We start from the raw sequence: 20045 nt of genomic DNA on the forward strand, positions 1-20045 counted from the left end.
CTTTGTTTGTGACCCCAGGGTAGTGGATGTAGCTGACTTTGCAGATCAGGTTGGTTGTAGAGCTTTAGGACTGCAGGAATTTCCAAATTCTACATGGCCACAGTGGAAGGAACAGGAGTGGATCTAGCTTTAAGAGCTTGGAAACACCAAATCTTTTCACTGACTGGGTTACCTTTTTTGTGTTCTCCTTGTCTAGAGCAGACCTCAGACTCTGATTTCTGTGGATATGGGGCTTTTGCAGTTGATAAGACTTTCCACTTCATAATACAGAGTGCCTTAGTACCTGAATGACTTGTCTCTAGAGTGCTGTGAGCTTTTCTGCTCTAAGAATATTATTTAGAAGCACTGAATTACTTGCATATTCTCTGGCTTTGGTGTTACCTTTAAACAGGAGAGATTGCATTCGGTTATGACTAAATATTTGTGAAGTGAAAACAAGCCTTAAGTATATTTCAGGGGTATAAATAATTCATACGGTAGGGAGCAGAAGTGGTTTTGCTTTATTTCTAATAATCCTGATAAAACTGAAAGAGATTTATTTATTTTTACTTGAATAATACTTGCATGAGTATAAATAACAATGCTTTGTGTATATATTTCAGTAAGCCTATCTAGTTATTACATACTCGAATATTGTACAAATTTTTTTGGTGTAGGGAAGAAGCTTAATTTAATATATAGCAGAAATTATATTCTGACTTCTTATATGGTGTTAACTACTAAATACTATATGTAAAGAGGCAACGTGATTACAGGCAAGAGGGTAAGCCCAACTGCTGTATCCCAGTTTATGCTGGGGTTTGTATCTTGCAGTTTTTTGGCTGAATGGTGTGCACAAACACATGAATATACCTTTCAGGTTTTCATAATCTAGTGATACTTTGATGTTAAAGGGTTTAATTTTTTTAACTGTCTACGTTTTTAGAATAAATAATTGCTAATACATTTTGAGTAGCTTTGCCTCATCAAAAGTTGTGTTGAAAGCACTGCCCTAATTTATCAATATATCTCTATGCTTCACTAACCTTTCTTCAGATGAAGAGGAGAAAAACAGTCAAAGTAAGACAAAGCCTCATGCTAATGAGCTGAGTGATGGGAAAGCCAAGCCTGTTCGTCATGCTTATGTTCGTAAGCCTTTCTTGTACTCCAAATACTTCAGCGATTCTGATGATGAACGAACTGTAGAACAGCGCCGTCAGTCCATTGTAAGTGTGAATTTTGTTACCACTCACATTCTGGCTGCTTAAACTTTTCAGCACAGAAATTCCACTTCTTTGGTGGTGGTTTGTGAGGGGGAGTCTTCTGTTTCGTCTCACTTGCTTTCTTTTTTGCTTTTTCCTTTTGTGTTACAACTCCCCTCCTTCAGATTTCCACCAATATTGCATGATCTGCTCTCCAGCAAAGCGCTCTGGTTATAGCTTGAAGGCTTCTGGTGGTGAAAGCAACAACACACTTTTCCATCTTTCCCCCCCCCGCTCTAAAGTGAACAGTCTTTTGGTGTTGACAGAGGATTTACTTATTAAATGTCTTCACAGAATCACAGCAACAGGTGGATTCTTTATCAACTGAGTGATTCGATGGGGAGAGTAAGAACTGCTGCACATATGAAAAACTTGTCTTCGATAGATTTAATGCATATAATGACAATTTGGGTGGAAAAAGTAGCCCATATCTACCTGCAGGCTGCCTTCAGTGGGACTTTGTGTAGTTCGGGCTTGCGTTGACTACTGCAGGCTACTTAGTTACATCATCTCTTTACAAATGTAGTTCTTGCTGTCCATGAAATCAGTAGTTTGTAGCATGTCTGCAGCCATTGAGAGTGAAAAGAGAGGTTTAAGCATGTTCATTGTGTTCTGTGGAAGAAGGACCAGCACACAGAAGAGGCAGCAGCAGTTCTTTTAGATCGCTTTCCTTTGGCGAAATACAGGGGGTTTTTTATAGTTACATGTATTTTATATATATATTTAATATATATACACTATGTATATATTTTTTATATATAAATTAAAAATAAGATATATTCTTTGAGAAGGTCTTAGAGCCTCAGTCGGTGGTGTTAAGCAGCAATGAAACTGGAATTCAGCTAGTTTCACTTCACAGAAGTATTAGAAGACTCCATTAACTTTCATGTAATGATTTCTAAGGACTATTTTGTTTTTTTTTAGTTTGCCTCAAGCTACAATGTTCTGTTTTCTGTGGGGTTTAGACATATATTTGTAGTCAAAGAATACCCTTTGACCTAATGATAAATTAATTCTTTTCCTTGTTTTTGTATGTCCAGGCCAAAGAAAAAGAAGAGAGACTCCTAAGAAGACAAATTAACAGAGAGAGACTTGAAGAAAAACGTAAACAGAAGGCTGCAGAAAAAACAAAATCCCTGAAAACTGGAAATCAAAATGCTAAAGGTATGAGAAGTATAACATTAGCCCCTGCCATCCTGCTCTTGCTCACTCTGGAAAAAAGTATTCAGCTTAAAATATTGGTAATAGGTCTCTAGTCATTTCCCTTAAAAACCCAATGTTTCAACAGTGATCTAATGGAAGTATGTGTAATACAAATTATTAATACAAAGTTCTATATCTTCAGTCTTTCCTATATCCTTTCATACATCATTATATTGCTTAAATGCAATGAATACCCGTATACACTAGTATTCTCTGCTACATGTTAGTACTCTCTGTACTACTTTTCAGTCATGTTTATAGCTGAAACAGTAATATAATGACATGCTTATGTATTTCACCGTTTGTGTATTGTTTTAGGAAAAAGTGGCTTGAACTTAGAAGAAACTTCATCAAGAAGTCTTGAGTCAAAAGTTACTGGTACCAGCATTAAGGATGTGCTTAAAGAACAGAAATTTTTAGAAAAAAAAGTAGCTTTGAGCAGAAAAAGAAAAAGAGATTCAAGGTATTCATGTATTTGCTCAAAAGGAATTAAGTTTTTGAATACTCATTTTTTACAGATTTAAAACATTCTCTTCAACTTCGCAGTTAGCCTTACCCATTTTAACAACTTTCTCTTAAAATAGTCACATAATTTTGTTACTAATAAGCATAAAGTTCAAGCAGAAAATCAAATTATAGCTGCTTAAATATATTGCAGCTCACACTGCAGTAGTGGCCTCTATGTGGCTTTTCCTACACCGAATGGTAATAAAGGAATGAGAACGAAGAGCTTTCAGATGTTTGTGCATCTAATACATCAGTCAGCTTGGCTTAGTCTTTAAATTGGTGTTTTACATAGCTGTGTACACATGTACGTATCTGTCTACATACTGGTATGTATGGCACAAGGAGATCTTGTCCATTTTACAGGGACAACTGTAGTACTAATGCTGTCATACTAACATTCTCTGCTTTAAAGCACTGATATCCAGAGGATATCTTTGAAGCTGGTACACATAATTTTTCAAGAGGAAAAAAGCTTGGACAAATTGGCTAGTTAAAAGTTCTGTGATCATGTTCTATTTCAGTATTTTTAGTGTGCATTTCTCTCTCTCCTTCAGCTTTAAAAGCAGACAGTTCACAAACTAATGTTGGGCTGATACAGATTTTTCTTTTTTTAATTGTCCAAATACCTGTTTCAGGCATGCTGAAGATGGCTGCAAAAAGAAATACGAGCCATCTGAAGAAGATCCTAAAGAAATGCAAAAGACAAGTGAGGTATGTGTCTCTTAAATATAAACCGTATGATCTTCCTTTTTAATTATAACAGCACTTGTTCATTTGTCCATGCCAAACTGCATAATATTGCATTTGTTCTCATGAATTAGTTTTTTCCTGCTAGAGTTCTTTCAGTGGCATTAGTGATCTGCCATTGGTGTAGTAATGTTTTCTGAATTCCAGTAGCCACCAGAATATACAGTCTATGTATTTAGTGCTGATGCATGTTGTAGTAGAACATGAGATATAGTTTAAGCCCTGTTCTGTGAAGCATGTTGGGGTTTTTAAAAAGAGCAAAGTGTGTCTTACACACAAAGACTTGAAGATCTTGATCTATTTAAACTTCTCACTGGGAAGTTAAGGGAAAACTGAATGTAGTCCAAACACTAAAGGGAAGAGAATTTTTATGGTGGGAGTTTTTACCAACAACATTATTAACACAAAAAAATGTGATAGTTGGAAGTTCAAATGGAATCTAGATTTATCTTTTGTGGGGGTTGGGGTGTTGTTTGGTTTGGGGGTTTTTGTTTTGTTGGGTTTTTTGAACAGCATAATGGCTGTTCAAAGTAACTTATGGAGTTCTTGAAATTGTGATTGTTCATTTTAAAATCCATTTAAATCATTTTAGAAAGAAAAATCACTTTATAAAGAAAAGATACTCAAGTTCAAACAGACTGCTTAAGGTTAACTTCTCTTTCTTTGGATTTTCCCACAGTGGCAGATAGTTGAAATGAAAACGGCAAGTTTCATTTTCTTACTGTCTGTATTTTAGGTGACTTTTAATTACAATGTTAAGTGTATTCTCTGGTGTATTGTTTTTATGGAGAGTTTGCCCTTAACAATTCTGTTCGGTCATGTAGTGAAGGAACTGTATAACATTTGCTTATATGTCTAAAAACTTTCTGTTGTAGACTTGTGAAAAAACTTCTTCCAAAGAATTGAAGCATAATCATGGGAAAAGTGAAATCTCTAAACAGCTTAGAAGACTTTCAGAGTCGGTGCATTCAACTGAGGAAAGCAAAAGTGATTCTAAAGCAGAAAAAGAACATAAAAGAAAAACTTCCACCTCTCTTCAGGCTGAAGGAGCCCAGCAGGACAGTGAAACAAGGGATCCAAAAAGACAACTGGATAGAGCAGAAGTCAATACTGAAGAACTACAGAAGCAGAAATCCATACTTAAAAATGAAAAACACCCCAAAAAAGATAGTGACACAGAAATTCAACATATGAGAAATGCTGCCAAAAAAGAAGCCAAGTCTTACAGAGATAAAAATGAAAAGGAAAGAACTGGTTTAGAAGATAAACTTTCTTTAAAGCACAAATATAAAGGAGACAGTATTCACAAACTAAGTGAAGATGTTGAACTCCATTCATTTGAGAGAAGTTTGAAAGGAGAGGATGGTGGTCAGAAGCATAATCAACAAATAAAGGTTTCCTCAGATGACAAATCTGAAAGAAAAAGTAAACACCGAAGTGAACGGAAAATATCAGTAACTGGAAAAGATGGAAAAAATATTTCTGAATCAACCTTAAAAGCTGAAGAATTGCTGCGTAAGGAAAATAAAAAAGACAGACATCTCTCAACAGAAAAATCGAGAGCAGAATACAAGTCCAAAAGGTCCCTGAGTGATTCTAGGCCACAAAAGGATTCCCAAAGTGCCTCAAAGCAAGCTGCTTCTGCATCACACAGAAGGAGCGAAAGCTACTCCGAAGATAAACGTGAAATAGAATCAACTAACTCTGATTGTAATTCGAAACAAGAAGATGGTGTTCATAAAGATAGACGAAGATCTAAGAGCCTTGTAGAAGACAAGATTTTGTTAAAGTCTAAGTCAAAGGGTCATACTAAACAATTCAAAGCATCTGAAACAGAATTGCAGGAAAATTTAACAAAACCGGAGACTGGTCAGAAACTAGACAAAGAGAAGAGCACGGAAGAGAATGATTCAGATAAGCAACACAAATCCAAGAATGAAGACAAAGTTCTTGAGGAGAGTGGTGCTGAGTTTGAGCTTGTAAGTGGTACGCAATCAGCTCAGGGATCACAAAAAGATATTAGTCACAGAGTTAAGTTACATTCTGGAGAAAGAGGTTCTGTAAAAGAGAAATATAGAGGTGATAAAGATTTAAGCAATTCCAAACTAGAAAGAAGGTTCTCTGCTGAAGGTCACAAAAGCAGAAACTTAAAGCACAGCAACAAGGAAATAAAGAAGAAGGAAGAGAGTATGAAATTGGAAGATAAAGATATTAAAGAAATGGATAGTGGGCATGAAAAAGTATTGAACATCACAGTGGCAATGGATAAAAAACAAAGTAAGAAGATATCATGTGAAAATAGAAGAGGCAGTATATCAAACCAGGATATACTTGGAGAGGAAAAGGAATCAGCTAGCACAACTGAAAAGAGCCATGCTCCAGTCCCTCAAAATTCAAGTATGAATAATGATGACTTGCATTCTGGTCATGAGGAAGAGCTGATGGAACTTGATTTGAAACAAGAAAAAGTACAGGAAGCATCTAACATAGAAGGAAAAAACATTCAAAACTCACTGCAAGCCACAGATGCTGAGTATGCAGCAAAAGAAAAACTATCTCTCTCTGTTTCAAATAAGGTATCAAAACACAGCTTGGCAGATCCTGAAGCTTGTGAATTGCAGTTTCTGCCTGCAGCTGAAAAAACTGTTGAACAAGAAGATATCCCTAATAAACAAGTTGGTGCCTTAGACACTTTGTCCAAACAAGCTTCCATAGATCAAGGACCCAATAAACAAGGGGCTTATAAAATGAGCGTTGTGTATGAAACAAGTGGTAGAATCTTACTGAATGTTCCCAGTAAGGATCAAGCTTCAGAAGGTAGCAGAAGACCAAAGAATTTTAAAACTGTGATAAATTCTAATTCAGATGATGTTCCTTTAGCAGTTAATTCTTCCAGAGAAGATGCTGCTGATGCAAAGTCCATGGATATGGATATCTCAGATTTTACAGATTCCTTGGGTAGTATGTCTAAGGAATGCCATAATTCAGATGAGACTTCGTTATTTGAAGATACTTTCATTTTGAAGAATGATGCAGCACAGGTTGTATACGTGGAACAAGATAGTGCAGTGCTGAGTTCTATCTTGAAAGATGATGGTGACAAAACCACTATGACAAACAGTATAGAAAAAGATAACAAGGTGCCCCAGCCTGATGAACAGGCAATGGAAGAGAGTACAGCTGGGTTACCTAGTCAAGAAGACTGTGATGAAGCAGCAAAGTTAGAAAGCACTCAGGGAAGTGAGTTGAAAATAAAAGAGGAAAACGTGATGACTGACATACCTGAAGATTGTGGAGATGTAACAACAAAAGAACTTGTAGAAAGAAAAGAAGGAGAGTGCTTGAATACAGATCCTTCCACGAAGGGAGAAAGGACAATGATGGATAATGTGGAAAAGAATGAGATGCATGATGTTGATGATGTGATACAGTCTTCCTCTGTGTTAGTGCCTAAAAGAGTTCCTGAGGAAGCAGTCAAAGGCTCTGTTATGGCCAGTGGGCAAGAAGGGAATACTGTGATTGGCATGGAAGATAAAAATGAAAGCAATGCAGTAGGTACCAGTGCAGGAAGTAGTAAACTTAGTTTGTTGTACAGCAGCCTACAAACAACTCCAGCCACTGTGATAGGAACTAGCACAGAAAAGATCATTGAGAGCACTGTAATGGCCACTAGTACAGGAGAAGAACGAGCTGAGGGTGCATCACATTCTGAAAAGGACAGTGATGCTACAACCACTTGCTCAGAAGAAAGTGAGGTGACAGTAATCTGCACAAGCATAGAAGCTGACGAAGGTTTCACAACAGGCATATGGGTAAAAAGTAGTGAGAGTGGCAGTTTCATCACAGGAGCAGATATTGGTGAGTGTACTGTTGCAGCAGCTGAAGAAGGTGGTGGCAGTGTTGTCACTGAAGGATTAGCAGAAAGTGAAAGTTTCCTAACAAGTACAGAAGGAGTAGAAAATGGTGATTGTACCATGGTTGATGCAGAAGAAAGTGGTAAGGATTCAGTCAATGCAAGTGGAGTAGAAATTGAAGACAGTGTGAATAGTGCTGGGGCAGAAGAAAAAGATGATGCTGTGACTAGTGCAGGCTCTGAAGAAAAGCGAAAGACCTCAACTTGTGTAGATACAGGCAAATTTGAAAGTTCTGTATCCTGCTTAGGTGAAGTGGAGAGCGATGGAGCTGTAACTAGTGCAGGGACAGAAACAGGTGAAGGGTCGACAAGTGGTGATAGTTCAGGTGAATTTAGGGGCAGTATGAGAGCTGGCCAGGTAAAAGAACACGAAGGTACTGTGACTTGCACAGGTGCAGAAGAAAGAGGTCATAACTTCATCATCTGCTCAGTGACTGGTACAGATGCACAAGGAGAAAGCACTGTAACTGGTGCATGTATTGCAGTGGTCACAGACAACAGTGCTGCAACTGGAACAAGCCATGACAAATCTGAGGATACTGTAAATGGTGAAAGCGCAGTGACCAGCACAGGCATAACTCCAGAAGATGATGCTGAAATTTCAGTAGTCTGCACAGGGCTAGAAGACAGCAATGAGGGGTTTGCAGTTTGTTTAGAAGCTGAAAAATGTGAAAGTCTAATGGACAGTACAAGGGCAAAGGAAGAAGCCAATATCACTACAGTCAGTGTAGGTCTGTGTGATGATGAAGGTTTTGTGACTAGTACAGGCTCAAAAGAAGAGGATGAAGAAGGTGAGGGCATTGTGACCAGTACAGGAAGAGGAAATGAAGAAAATGAGCATGCTTCTACTTGTACAGGAATGGAAAGTGAAAATGCGCTAATTTGTATAGGTGCAGAAGAAGGTGAAAGTTCTATTATCTGCATAGTTGCTGAACAAATGGAAGCTGAGTCAGGAGTGGCTGGCACAAATATAAATAAGCTTACTGTCGACAGCATGATGAGTGCAGAGAAAGAAGCTAACTGTGGCACAGACTGCAAAAATGATAAAGGGATTGTTGAAAGCAGTGTAACCAGCGCAAGTGCTGCAGATGAGGGTGCATTGACTGCCCATATAGGAAAGCATGAAGGTACCTTGATTCCCTTAGATTCTGAGGAATGTGAGGGTCCCATGACTAGTGCTATGGCAGCACAAGATAAGAGTCAGTCTGGTGCTGAAGATGAACATGAGAATGCCATGACTTCCTTTGACAGCAGAGAACTTGATCCCTCTATAAGTAGTGCAGTTCTAAAGGAAGATGAGAATTCTCTTATTCCTGCTGACAGAGAAGAAAAAGTAAAAGGGGATATCATCTCTACCAGTACAGTGGAAGAAAGTGATGCTCCCTTACATTCAGCCATGGATGCTGAGGAAGGTCCACTTGCTGTTGCAAGAGCAAATGAAAGTGGGGAAAGCTCTATGATCTTGATAGATGCTGAAGATACAGAGGTGCCTATGCCCAGTACAGCTACAGAGTTTAAAGAGTGTGTGCATACTTTTAGCAGTAAGCAGGAGAAAGATGAGTGCACTATGATTTCCACCAGTATTGTGGAAGAATTTGAGGCTCCTATGTCAAGTGCAGCTATTGAATATGATGGTGAGCTCCCCTCTGTGAAAACAGAAGAAATAAATGAGAATGCTATGGTTTCTATAGATATGGAAATATACGAGGTTCCCATGCCTAGTGAATCCAGTGCAGGAGGAGATGATAATGATGATGATGAAAGTCACCCAACTGCCAGCGGCAAGGAAGAAAAAGATGAGTGTGCTATGATTTCCACAAGTGTCATGGAAGAACAAGTAATCCTAATGTCAGCTGAAGTCACAGAAGAGGCAATTCAACATGTGTCAGACACGGAGTCAAAAAATGAAACGGTAATGATCTCTACTAGTACAGCAGAATGTTTTGAAGCTCCAATGTCTAGTGTGGCTATGCAAGATGAAAACAAACTCACTGCTTCAGAAACAGAAGGAAGATATGAAGCTGCTATGATCACTACAAGCATGACAGAAGAATGTGAGATAGTCCTGATCAGTGCAGCACCGCAAGCTGAAAGTCAACTCATTGTAGCAGAAGAAGATGAAGATGCCATTATTTCTCCAAATGCATCAGAGGAATGTAAGATTGTGGAGACCACTGCAACTGTAGATGAACAGTTTGGACTAGCTGCTTTCAATGCAGATGCAAAAAGCAAAGGTTCTGTGATTTTTGTGGGAGAATGTGGAGCTCCTGTGCTGAGGGTTGCCACCAACAGTGAAGATCAACATGCCGCTTCAAGTATAGGAGATAAGGAGGAGGGGGCAGTGATCACTCTGAGCACAATGGAAGAATGTGATAGTCTCTTCACCTTTACAGTCATAGAAGAAAGTCAACTTGCTGCTGAGAGTACAGAAGTAAAAGACAAAAGCGAGGAGATTTTTAATACTGCTAACCAGATTGAATGCATCCTATCAACTACAGGTCCAGAAAAAAGCAATAATTCTTTGCTTGTCATTGGTAGAGAGAATGAGACCCATGAGAGTGGTGTGAGGGGAGAATCAGCAGCATCTCAGACCACAGTAGACAGTGAAAACACAGAAACAGATGAAAATTCAGTGAACCTCATGAGTGTAGATGAAGCCCTTTGCGTGGAGATTAGTACAGAGACTGCTGTGAGTCCAAGTCCTTCCTCAGAGGCAAGTGAGGATGATGAACAAGCTGAAGATGTTTTGCATGAGGAAGTTACATCAGAACTCCCTTGTATGATTTCAGAAGCAACAGTAGAGAGTGAAACTCTAAGGAACGTAAACTATAAATTTAACTCAGACTTGCTTTTAGAAAGTGACTTTTCTGAAATAAGGACTTCCCTGCCTAGGGCACAGGCTCTTTCCTTAGTTTCTGCAAATGAAGTGACTGTAAATACCAACCATGGTGAAGTGACAATAGAAGCAGAATTAGGGGAAAAAAGTGACTTACGCTTGTTGCATGTAGAAGAGCTGTACAGCAGTGATGACAAAACAAACTTGGTCAAAATAGATGATATTAGAATTGAAGTTCCTTTTCAAAAAAGTAATGCAACCTTTAATTCAGGTGAGGATTTCTTTTTTTTCCCTCTTTTTTTTTAAGTTTTTGGTTTATAAACTGTCATAAATAGTGCATTTTATCATTATCATAGTTAAAAATAACTTACACTGTTCAAATATACCCAATTTCTTTGTTGGTTGCAAAATAACTGTTAATATATTTAAGAATTTGTGACAAATATTTAAATAGGCATGTGATTCTGGGAGTGTAGGAGTGACTGAACACAATTATCTGAGGTATGTTGGAAAATAATTAAATGTTACTAGAGTGCAAAAAAGTTATTAAAATACATTGACTTAAAATTATAAGCTAATATTTGAAGTGGTTTGCAGGGGGTAGTTACCATGGAGCTACAGACGGGGTTTGTTATTAATGTGTTTTGGAACTCAAAACTGCTTTTACAGGAAAGAGGATGCATTTCATTTAGGCATAGGTTCAACATTTTAAAAAGGTAAATTCTCTAGAAAAAAAAGGTAACTTTTCTAGTAATTTTGAAGGTTAAGAGTGGCCATCCTTAATCATAACCCCAGATTTTCTCTGGATAGTTATTTAATGGTCAGATTCACACTCTTATGCTGAATTTTGTGTTCTGCATGCACTTGAAATTGTCCTCCTTTGTGTTACAAAGGAATCGGTCATCCTAAATAAATGAGTATTTTAAGTGAGCAATGATGATAGGTGTCCATTTTAAATAGAAAACTTAAGTTATGATAGTATATGATATTAAGGATATCATATTTTATTTCCAGATCCATTTTTCTGGAAGCTAACACTTGAAATGAACTTGCATGGTTGCTAGTTCCTAAAATACCATGTAATGAACATCCTGCTATTTTCAGCCTTTCTCCATTTTGACCCTCCACAGTAGCTGAAGCACCAAGTTTATGAGAATGAATACATTCTGTAGATGCCACAATGAATTCCAGATTATGACTTCATTATAAATTTTGGAGAAATTAAACTGTAGAAAAATAGTAGAGAAATCTGCTTATCTTTCTTTATACCAAAGGAAGTGGAATGATGCTGTTCAAGCACTAATTTTAAAACCTTTTCCTTCTCATGTCTGTCTTTGCTATTATTTAAAAAAACATTTTAAAATGTGAGTTGAGGTCCAGTTTCTCAAAGGTTGGCTTTACTTTCTAGTTTTATTGATATTTAGGGTGAGAAAGCTCACTCTGCAGATCTTGGGATCTTAGGAATTTATCAAGGAAAGATGCTGATTTAGTAAACTTGAAAAATGTTATTCAGTATTTATGCAAGAGACAGGCATGAGCCATGAAAATGTGAACTGCTACACTAAGGTATTTCTGTCTTGGTGCTTTGCTCAATCCTTGTTGTCCCTTGACGTAGCTTCTGTAAGTACCAGTGGTAATGGTAGTCTTATTCTGTGGACCACAACCACAATTTAATCACTTCACATGCATCATTGATGAATTACCATGTTATAACTATTTCTTTTTGTTTAGGAAAAGCTGTATAAACAGGCTTCTGAAATAGGTGTCCAAAAAGGCTGTAGAAGTCATATGAAGGTGCTGTCTGCATGGTCTGTTTTTCAGATGTTACAAGCATACAGCTGTTCCCATGGGGAATGAAATGGGTGGGGTTTTAAGATTTTCAGAAATGATGTTGTCACTAACAGGAGCTGCTGAGCTTTCAGTGTCTATGGAAATGGGAAATTTCAGTGGTTATGGTTCTAGAGCTTATGGATTTAGATCTAATTGTCACTTATAGAAAAATATTATTCTTAGTATTAACTCTTAGCTCTGCACTCATTAATACAGAGGTAATTTGCTGTTTGGAATTTGGTCTGAAAATCTGTTAGTGTTTTTTTTTTTAAAGGAAACGCAAGGAAAAAAGCCAAAGTCAGAATTCATAAGTAAGCTGTGGTAAATCCTGATAGCCCATATTTTCCAATCCTTTTGTATTTAAGGAAAACATAGCAGTACTTGTGTTCTTGCAGATGCCAAGTTGGGGTTTTTTGAGCTGGTTTGCTGCAGACAGACTTGCTATTGTTTCTGTTGCCTACAGGAAGGGATTAAAATTCATGTGCTTTGTTCCTGAGGTGATACTGAGAAATAGCATCCTACTGTAGCATGAGATAAATACAGCATAATGTAATCTAATAATTTTAACATATTTGTATTTCATTAGGCAATAATGCAGCTTTACCAAAGTCGGCAGAAGAACTAGAATTTGAAAGTAACTTGAGAACTGACGAGGTATTTATTTTATTTTGAAAATTTTAACTATACTGTTTCTTATATAATTACACATCTTGCTAGGGTTTCTTATATACCTTTTGATTTTTGTGCAGCAAAAATGGCATTTGAACTTCAAAAATTTTGAAGGGTCATTTTTCAGACTATTCAGCTGTACTTTTCTAAGCAGCTGGCATTGAAATTGTGGGCCGTCCATGTTATGCTGTGGTAGAACCAATTCCCTCCCTCAGCCATGCTCTTTCTGTGACCACGAAATCCAAATCTGCTTTTTTCACAGTTGATCATACTGTGTTCATGTTGCTTGTGATACTACTTGTAAATAGTCATACATGCCTTAGCTCTTACAGTTGGCAATTGTTAGTTTAGTGTTTTGAAACAGTAAACATACACTGCTGTTCATTTCATTGTATCACTTCCTTGCCAGTCATCAGACTTGCCCATCCTCTATGTGTTTGAGGAACACTTGCTGCTGTTCTGTACTGTGATAACAACAGCCTGTTATCTGCTGTAACAGAAGAGTAGGGCATCCTGAATAATCCAGGATATTGGGGCTCATGGTCACCTATAGCTTGTGTAAGACCAAAGTAGAGCCCATCTGTTTGTGTGTCTGTGGTGTGATCCATACTAGCTGGGATTCCAAATGGGTTAATTCTTCATTCAGATGCAGGGCTGGTTCCATGTATTCATGTCTTGTCAAACTCTGGTAATAAGCATTTTGAGGGAGAACATGGTTCAGAGTCTCCCAAGCATCTATGAAAGGGTGGATCTGCACAGGGCTACTGGCTGCAGCTCCAGGGCAGAGTATTTCTCAACCATGGTTTTGATCCCTGGGATGCACTTCAGAAAAATCCAAGTCGGCTTCAGTCTGGTGGGATTTATTGATTTGAGTTGAGTTCCACCTGCAAACAGCTGTACTGTTTGCCAGCATAAGGTGATCCTAGAGTTGGTATAGCCATGTTCAAGTGGCACTGTATCTGAGTTTACAGTGTCCAGATCTGACTTAAGTACACTTAGCTCCATATAGCATTATCTATGCATCAGTAATATATAGCTGATCTGCAACCTGAATTTAAAAAAAAAACACAAAAAAACCCACAAAAAATCAAAACACATGAGTTGAGAAGTGTTCACTGTACCTTGTTATACATTGCAGATACATACTTTTCTGTATACATGAACATTTCTAGAATATTGCTCATATTTGGAACTCAACTTAGAGTAGGTATTGCACCTTGACTTCCTGAGTTTTCTCTTGAGATCTCCTTTTTTTAAATTAATCTCTGGTGCCGATGTTAACTCTAAGGTCAAGGTTAGGCACTGTACTGTTCTACAGTAATGTGACTTAGCTCTGCTGGTGTTCCTTATTAATATTTGTACTGCTGTCTTAAGAAGAAAGCTTTTGAAGGCTTTTATAGATCATAAGACAATGTTCATCATAACATGACGGAGGGGAGTGAGATCACTTGTTCTGGATGTCTGCAATATTTTTGTTTCTTTTGATTCTGTGTTTAGCCACAACAGCCTGAAAGTCCAAGAAGTGAAGAGGGATATGTGGATCTTGATACTAAAGAGTTTCAAAAAGGTGATTTTTATACTGATAGCAACTTACTTTTCATACTGATTTGACTATTACTTATGATGGGAGGGTTGTAGATTTGATATATACTATATGTAGAGGGATTGTAGCAAAGCTTGCAGAAAGCTTCTTGAAATGTTTCTAGGAGCTCGTGTGGCTTTGCATTTGGTTTGTGGGAAAGAAGGAGGGTCAGCCTTTTCTTCCAGTATGATAGGCTGAATGAAAAGTGAAAAGCATTTAGGATTTTAAAAAAGTAGACTGCTAACATTCTATTTAAAATCAATAAATACAGAAAAATGTTTGCTTGGGAAAGATAAAGAAAATTCCCCAAAGAATAGCTTTCTTCCTTATAAACTTAGAACATGTTTGTTTCGGGTGTTGTGACAGGCCCTGTGAGGATATGACAATAGTAAGTACTATATGACTTAAGTCACAGAGACTTCACAGAAAGACCTTTTTCTTCTTTTTTTTTTCTTCTTCTTTTTCTTCTCCTCCTCCTCTTTTTCTTCTCCTCCTCCTCTTTTTCTTCTCCTCCTCCTCTTTTTCTTCTCCTCCTCCTCTTTTTCTTCTCCTCCTCCTCTTTTTCTTCTCCTCCTCCTCTTTTTCTTCTCCTCCTCCTCTTTTTCTTCTCCTCCTCCTCTTTTTCTTCTCCTCCTCCTCTTTTTCTTCTCCTCCTCCTCTTTTTCTTCTCCTCCTCCTCTTTTTCTTCTCCTCCTCCTCTTTTTCTTCTCCTCCTCCTCTTTTTCTTCTCCTCCTCCTCTTTTTCTTCTCCTCCTCCTCTTTTTCTTCTCCTCCTCCTCTTTTTCTTCTCCTCCTCTCTTGCTCTCCAGAAGATTAAAATATTTCTGGCCATCCACTGAAATTTGAAGAGTACTTATAAGTAGATAATCACTTAGCTAGAAATCTCAATTAGTAACTTGGATCTGTGCTCAGTAATTCCTTTTCCATGTATTAAATTAATCTTCAACAGGACAAAAAAAAAAAATCCCTGTTTCCCAAAACCACATTATTTTAAAATGTGTTGCAATTGTTTGGCTTTCCTATTTAAGCAGAAACAAACCCCTACTTTCTTCCCATCTTGATGGATTTTGTGCTCCAGATGCATTACAAAGATGTTTACAACACTACCAGATGAGAGTTAATCCTCAGTTAATGGAGTAACAAAACTAAAGTGAATTCCAAGAGGTACCAGTGATACTGCTGCATATAGAGTCCAAAGAGGTTAAAGATGCATTTCCTCTTATGGAAAGTTGCAGCTGAAAGCCTAAATGCTATGAAAGGACACACTGTTAAGCTCACTTCTAAATTTTTAGACATGCATACCAAAACAACGTTTTACCAAATAGAAAACAAAGATAGGAGTGAGATATGAGCATTGGTAAAAAAACCTTTGGATTCCTTTTTATCCTTGGGGTAGGTCAAATTCACATACCTGGTTTAATGGTGGTGTATATTCATATAAATCATAAGAGACATGCTCTACTCAGAAAAAAGAAAATGTAAACTCTGAGAATGGGTTAGAAGAATGTGGTCTTCAGGACAGCAGATCCAAAACTTGAACCGGTTTTTCTGTACTGTGATGTTTCTTTGAAGTGCCTGAAAAACTACCACTTCACATCACTCAGTCACCCAGACAGACAGTACTTAAAATTTAAAATGTGCAGATTGAACTAGCTGTGATAATCTTGTTCCATGTAAAATGTTTAACAAAAATCCATTTGTTGTGTAAATCATGTTGGACATTACATACACTGAAGAATAATGCTTTGTAGCTCTTCGTAGAGTTTTTTTTCTTTTTCTCCCCTACCACACAATAATCTCTCTCTATATATACACACACACACACGCACATATACATATAGCTCAACGTATGTAAAAGGAAGTTGTTTAAAAGACAAATGTGCGTCCTGTCATGAGTATGAACAGCAGACACAGTAGTTTAGTAGTCCAAGATTCCTTGGAATGTAAACAAATCATTGCTGTTTGAGTGGGTAGGATCTAGCTCTTCATTTGACACTGCTTTAAAAATTGAAAGATGTTGTGCAACTAAATAGTATCACTGTGGAAGAATTGTTGCTAAAACATGTAGATTTAAGAAATGAGCTACAAATTATATAAAATTGTATGTAGAACTGAGTGGTTTTATTGGATCATAGGTTTGTGTTCTTACTGTAGTTGAAAGAACTGCTTGGAATGTTTTAGCAGCTTTTTTTTTTTAATTAGAATATTAATTCAGTGCCTTTATGAATCAGACTTTAAGGGGTCTGTAGAACACTCAGTGGAGCAGCTTCTTTATGGTTCTCTATGTATCTATACGAAATGGCTTTGACAGTTACGGAATTTTTTCAAAAGCGCAGAGCATTCATCAGCTCCCATAATTCATAATTATTTTCCACATTTTTGCGATATGGAAGGCTAAGACTCTATCAGAGTTGGAGTACAGCAGAGTCTAGCAGTTGGACAATTTCCTTATGTGCACTGTATCAGCTACAGGTCTCACTAGTACAATTATGGAAGCTATTTCATTGGAAGTGTCATGTTACAGCATAGTTTTCATCGCTTTTAACTTGATCCCATGATCCAGCATCTAGGGTTGTGATGGATAAAATTCTGATTCATTCAAATGCTAGAACTATATTTGAAATTTTAAAGTTACCATATATTTCAAAGATGACAGCCCTCTGCCTGTATTTTAGCCATAAAATGATTCTCAGATATCCTATGCTTTAGAAATCCATATTCCTTATTTTTATTTTTTTGTTTGAATATTGTTAATGTGAAGATTGGATGCTTCTTATTTCCAAAATTGAAAGTAAATTTTATATAGTTTCAGGTACTCTAGAATCCTTTCAGAGAGGTGAAATAGAGGATGCTATGATACTTCGCTCTTGTTTAGCTTTTCTGATTATTTTTGTAATTATTTTTTAATAGATTTGCTGCAAAGGAGTATTCCTTTGGAAAGAGAAACTTTTCATGTAAGTTCTTGGATTTTAAATTTAGTCTCTGTGCTGCTTTTTTTTTTTTCCTTACTTGCATTTACTTCTATTTACATTAAATATTCTCTAAAGGAAAATACGATTTTTGTGTATTCAGAGCCTACGTATATTGAGACTGTGCAGCTGTGTAGGTTGATGTCTAATTATTCTTTCAAATTTGCCAGTAAATAAATCTTCTTGTATTGTTGTTCCACAGTCTGTGACTATTTCAAGACTGTTGTTAACTGGCAGAAAAGAGAAGCTTGATTGTCCTCCTTGAGAATAGAGGACAAAAATAAGGATTATTCTTGGGGCTTTGATCAGGATTAGAAACCTGTTATTTTAATGTAGTCTACTGTGATTTCACAAGAACTTGGAGCTTAGAAGTATAAAAGAGATGAGTGGGAAAGTTGCAAATGTAAAGTGTTTCTTAGAGAGCAGAAGCAAGACGTTTAACGCAGATGACAAGCTAAAAAATGTGTTTGTGGTTTCTTAAACTTGAGTAGTAAACTTATTTATTACTATATTGTAATGTTGGTTGGCCACAGTTCTGGTGCTAGTAAGATACTTCTGTTGCTGCACGTAGGAGAGTGTCCTTTTAAATGCAAAAATATTTTGAGTGAATTGCCATGATAAACTGCTTTTAAAGCACATACTAGGGTGCTTAATTAAAACTGAGACTTTTTTCATTAAAAATATCAACTAGAAATTCTGAAAATACTGTGAGTCAGAAGTTCTTTCATGGTGCTATCCTATAGTAGTAGCATTCCTTGAGCTCTACAAATAAATTGCTGTTGTAATACTGCTACTTTCCATTTTAATGCATGTTGTACTTGAAAGTAGCAAGTAGGAAAAATTTTCTCCCTTCTGTGTTTATAAACTTTATGGAAAAAAGAAGGTAAGGAGTTATCTTTCTTTGTGTTTTATGTGTAGGAGGAAAACTTGGATACCCAGATAACTGAAGAACATAGATCTAGAGGAACACAATGTAAATCTTCAGGAACAATGGATAAAGAAAAATGTAAGTGTTACAGAACTACATGAATTTGTGTAAAGCTTTTCTGCTGCAAAACAAAGTTCTACTGTGATTAGGCCATAAAATGGTATTTTGGAGGAAAGAACAGAATATGGGGAATTCCAAACTCCAAAGCAAGTGTTCTTCCCAGAACAACTTTTAATACTACACTTAATATATTTGATAAAAATAAAGCAAAGAAACTTTTTTGTCTTTAAAATAATTACTAATTTTATCCTTTTGAAATAAAACACGGGGAAGGAATATAAAGCTGAGGAAAGCTGATCATCAGAGGAAAATCTAGCCATTCAATAGACTTGGTGAGGTTGGATGCTTCCTCCTGTTAGATTGGAAGGAACTAAGTTTTAGTGTAACCTTTTATCTGTCTAGAAGCAAAAAGTGAGAAGCAAGTCAGTCTATTGAATGGCATAAACATTCCTAAGATAAAGTTAGATAAAGTTAACTTAGGAATAAGTTAGACATTTTGTTGACATGATAATGAGACTGACTATGTAATATCTATTCAAGCTCTGCCCTCAACTGCTTTTGTCTTTTCAGCATCAGAAGAATTTAAAAAAAAAAAAAAAAAACTACTATTAGGTTAATTAATAATGTCTTTTTTTTTTTATAACAGTTTTTATTCTGTTTCTAAGAATTTTGATTTGATGAAGTGAGTAGTTATAAGCCGTGCTGTATTCCTTATAGTGTCTCACATAGCATTAACTGCTTTCTCTGTCTCTGGGTGCATTGAAATTAGGCTTGATGTTTTATTTCTTGATGTGATACCTGTCAAATTTCAATTTTGAGTTTGTCTTTAAAAAACAAACAAAAAAATAAACCCCACTTGTAACATACAAGAAACATGGAATTCTTTTTTGTAATTGTTTTGTCTTCCCTTTTTGAAGAGGGGTTAGCATAACTTTCTGTTCATATTTCTGTAAATAAGATGCTGCTTTTCAGAATCTTTTGAATCGCACTAACGATGAGCTAATATAAAAGTGGCATGAAAATCTGACAAATGCAGAAGGCACTTTTTTAACACTTGAACTGTTGTTTGTTTTTGCAGGCAACCAGCTGATTGCTCAGGATGGGAGGAAAGATGATGAACAAAGTCAGTGTTCCAAAATGAAACCTGATAACAATAAGGTATTTTCAAGAACATTTTTTTTAATGTTCTGCAATTGTAATGTAAGTTAGATGGAAGTCTAAGTTTGTATTTCTATAGCAGTTTATTTTGGGAGGTATTTTCATTATTAACTGTAAACTACTTTTGCATTGTCTTGAATACAAAATAACTGACTGTAGAAAGATATTCACTTTTCAAGGGGAATACAATTTAAAAAAAAGAAGTCTGTGGTGGTGTGCGCAGCACCTGAATTCTTTTGAGGTGTGGTGGACCAATTTGCACAATAGTTAGGAGCTTGGGATTGCATGGAGCATTACTGGATCCCAGCTGTCCAGTCAGTTCAGCATCTTCATGGTCATACTGGTCTGAGATCTGCAAGAGAGTATTAGACTTTAGCAGAGTTCTGGGTTTGCACTGATCCC

At 36.8% G+C, this 20045-nt stretch overlaps 1 protein-coding gene across 3 annotated transcripts in view; it reads left to right on the forward strand.

The window, feature by feature from the left end:
• BOD1L1 (biorientation of chromosomes in cell division 1 like 1) overlaps positions 1-20045 on the forward strand; it is a 37743-nt gene that overhangs the window by 5367 nt on the left and 12331 nt on the right. For 2 of the 3 annotated variants that reach the window (XR_011326482.1, XM_069793409.1), the window contains exons 6-15: positions 1036-1205; positions 2282-2405; positions 2763-2907; positions 3587-3662; positions 4574-10718; positions 12864-12931; positions 14444-14513; positions 17436-17482; positions 18416-18503; positions 19564-19643. Coding sequence is in view for 2 of the 3 variants with exons in the window: in XM_069793409.1 (XP_069649510.1) it covers positions 1036-1205; positions 2282-2405; positions 2763-2907; positions 3587-3662; positions 4574-10718; positions 12864-12931; positions 14444-14513; positions 17436-17482; positions 18416-18503; positions 19564-19643 (7013 nt within the window). In the remaining variant the exon portion in view is untranslated. The remainder of the gene's footprint in view (positions 1-1035; positions 1206-2281; positions 2406-2762; positions 2908-3586; positions 3663-4573; positions 10719-12863; positions 12932-14443; positions 14514-17435; positions 17483-18415; positions 18504-19563; positions 19644-20045) is intronic. The other variant, XM_069793413.1, reaches the window with a different exon arrangement.

This window comes from Haliaeetus albicilla, chromosome 1 (assembly GCF_947461875.1).
Source record: "Haliaeetus albicilla chromosome 1, bHalAlb1.1, whole genome shotgun sequence".
Lineage (NCBI taxonomy): Eukaryota > Metazoa > Chordata > Aves > Accipitriformes > Accipitridae > Haliaeetus > Haliaeetus albicilla.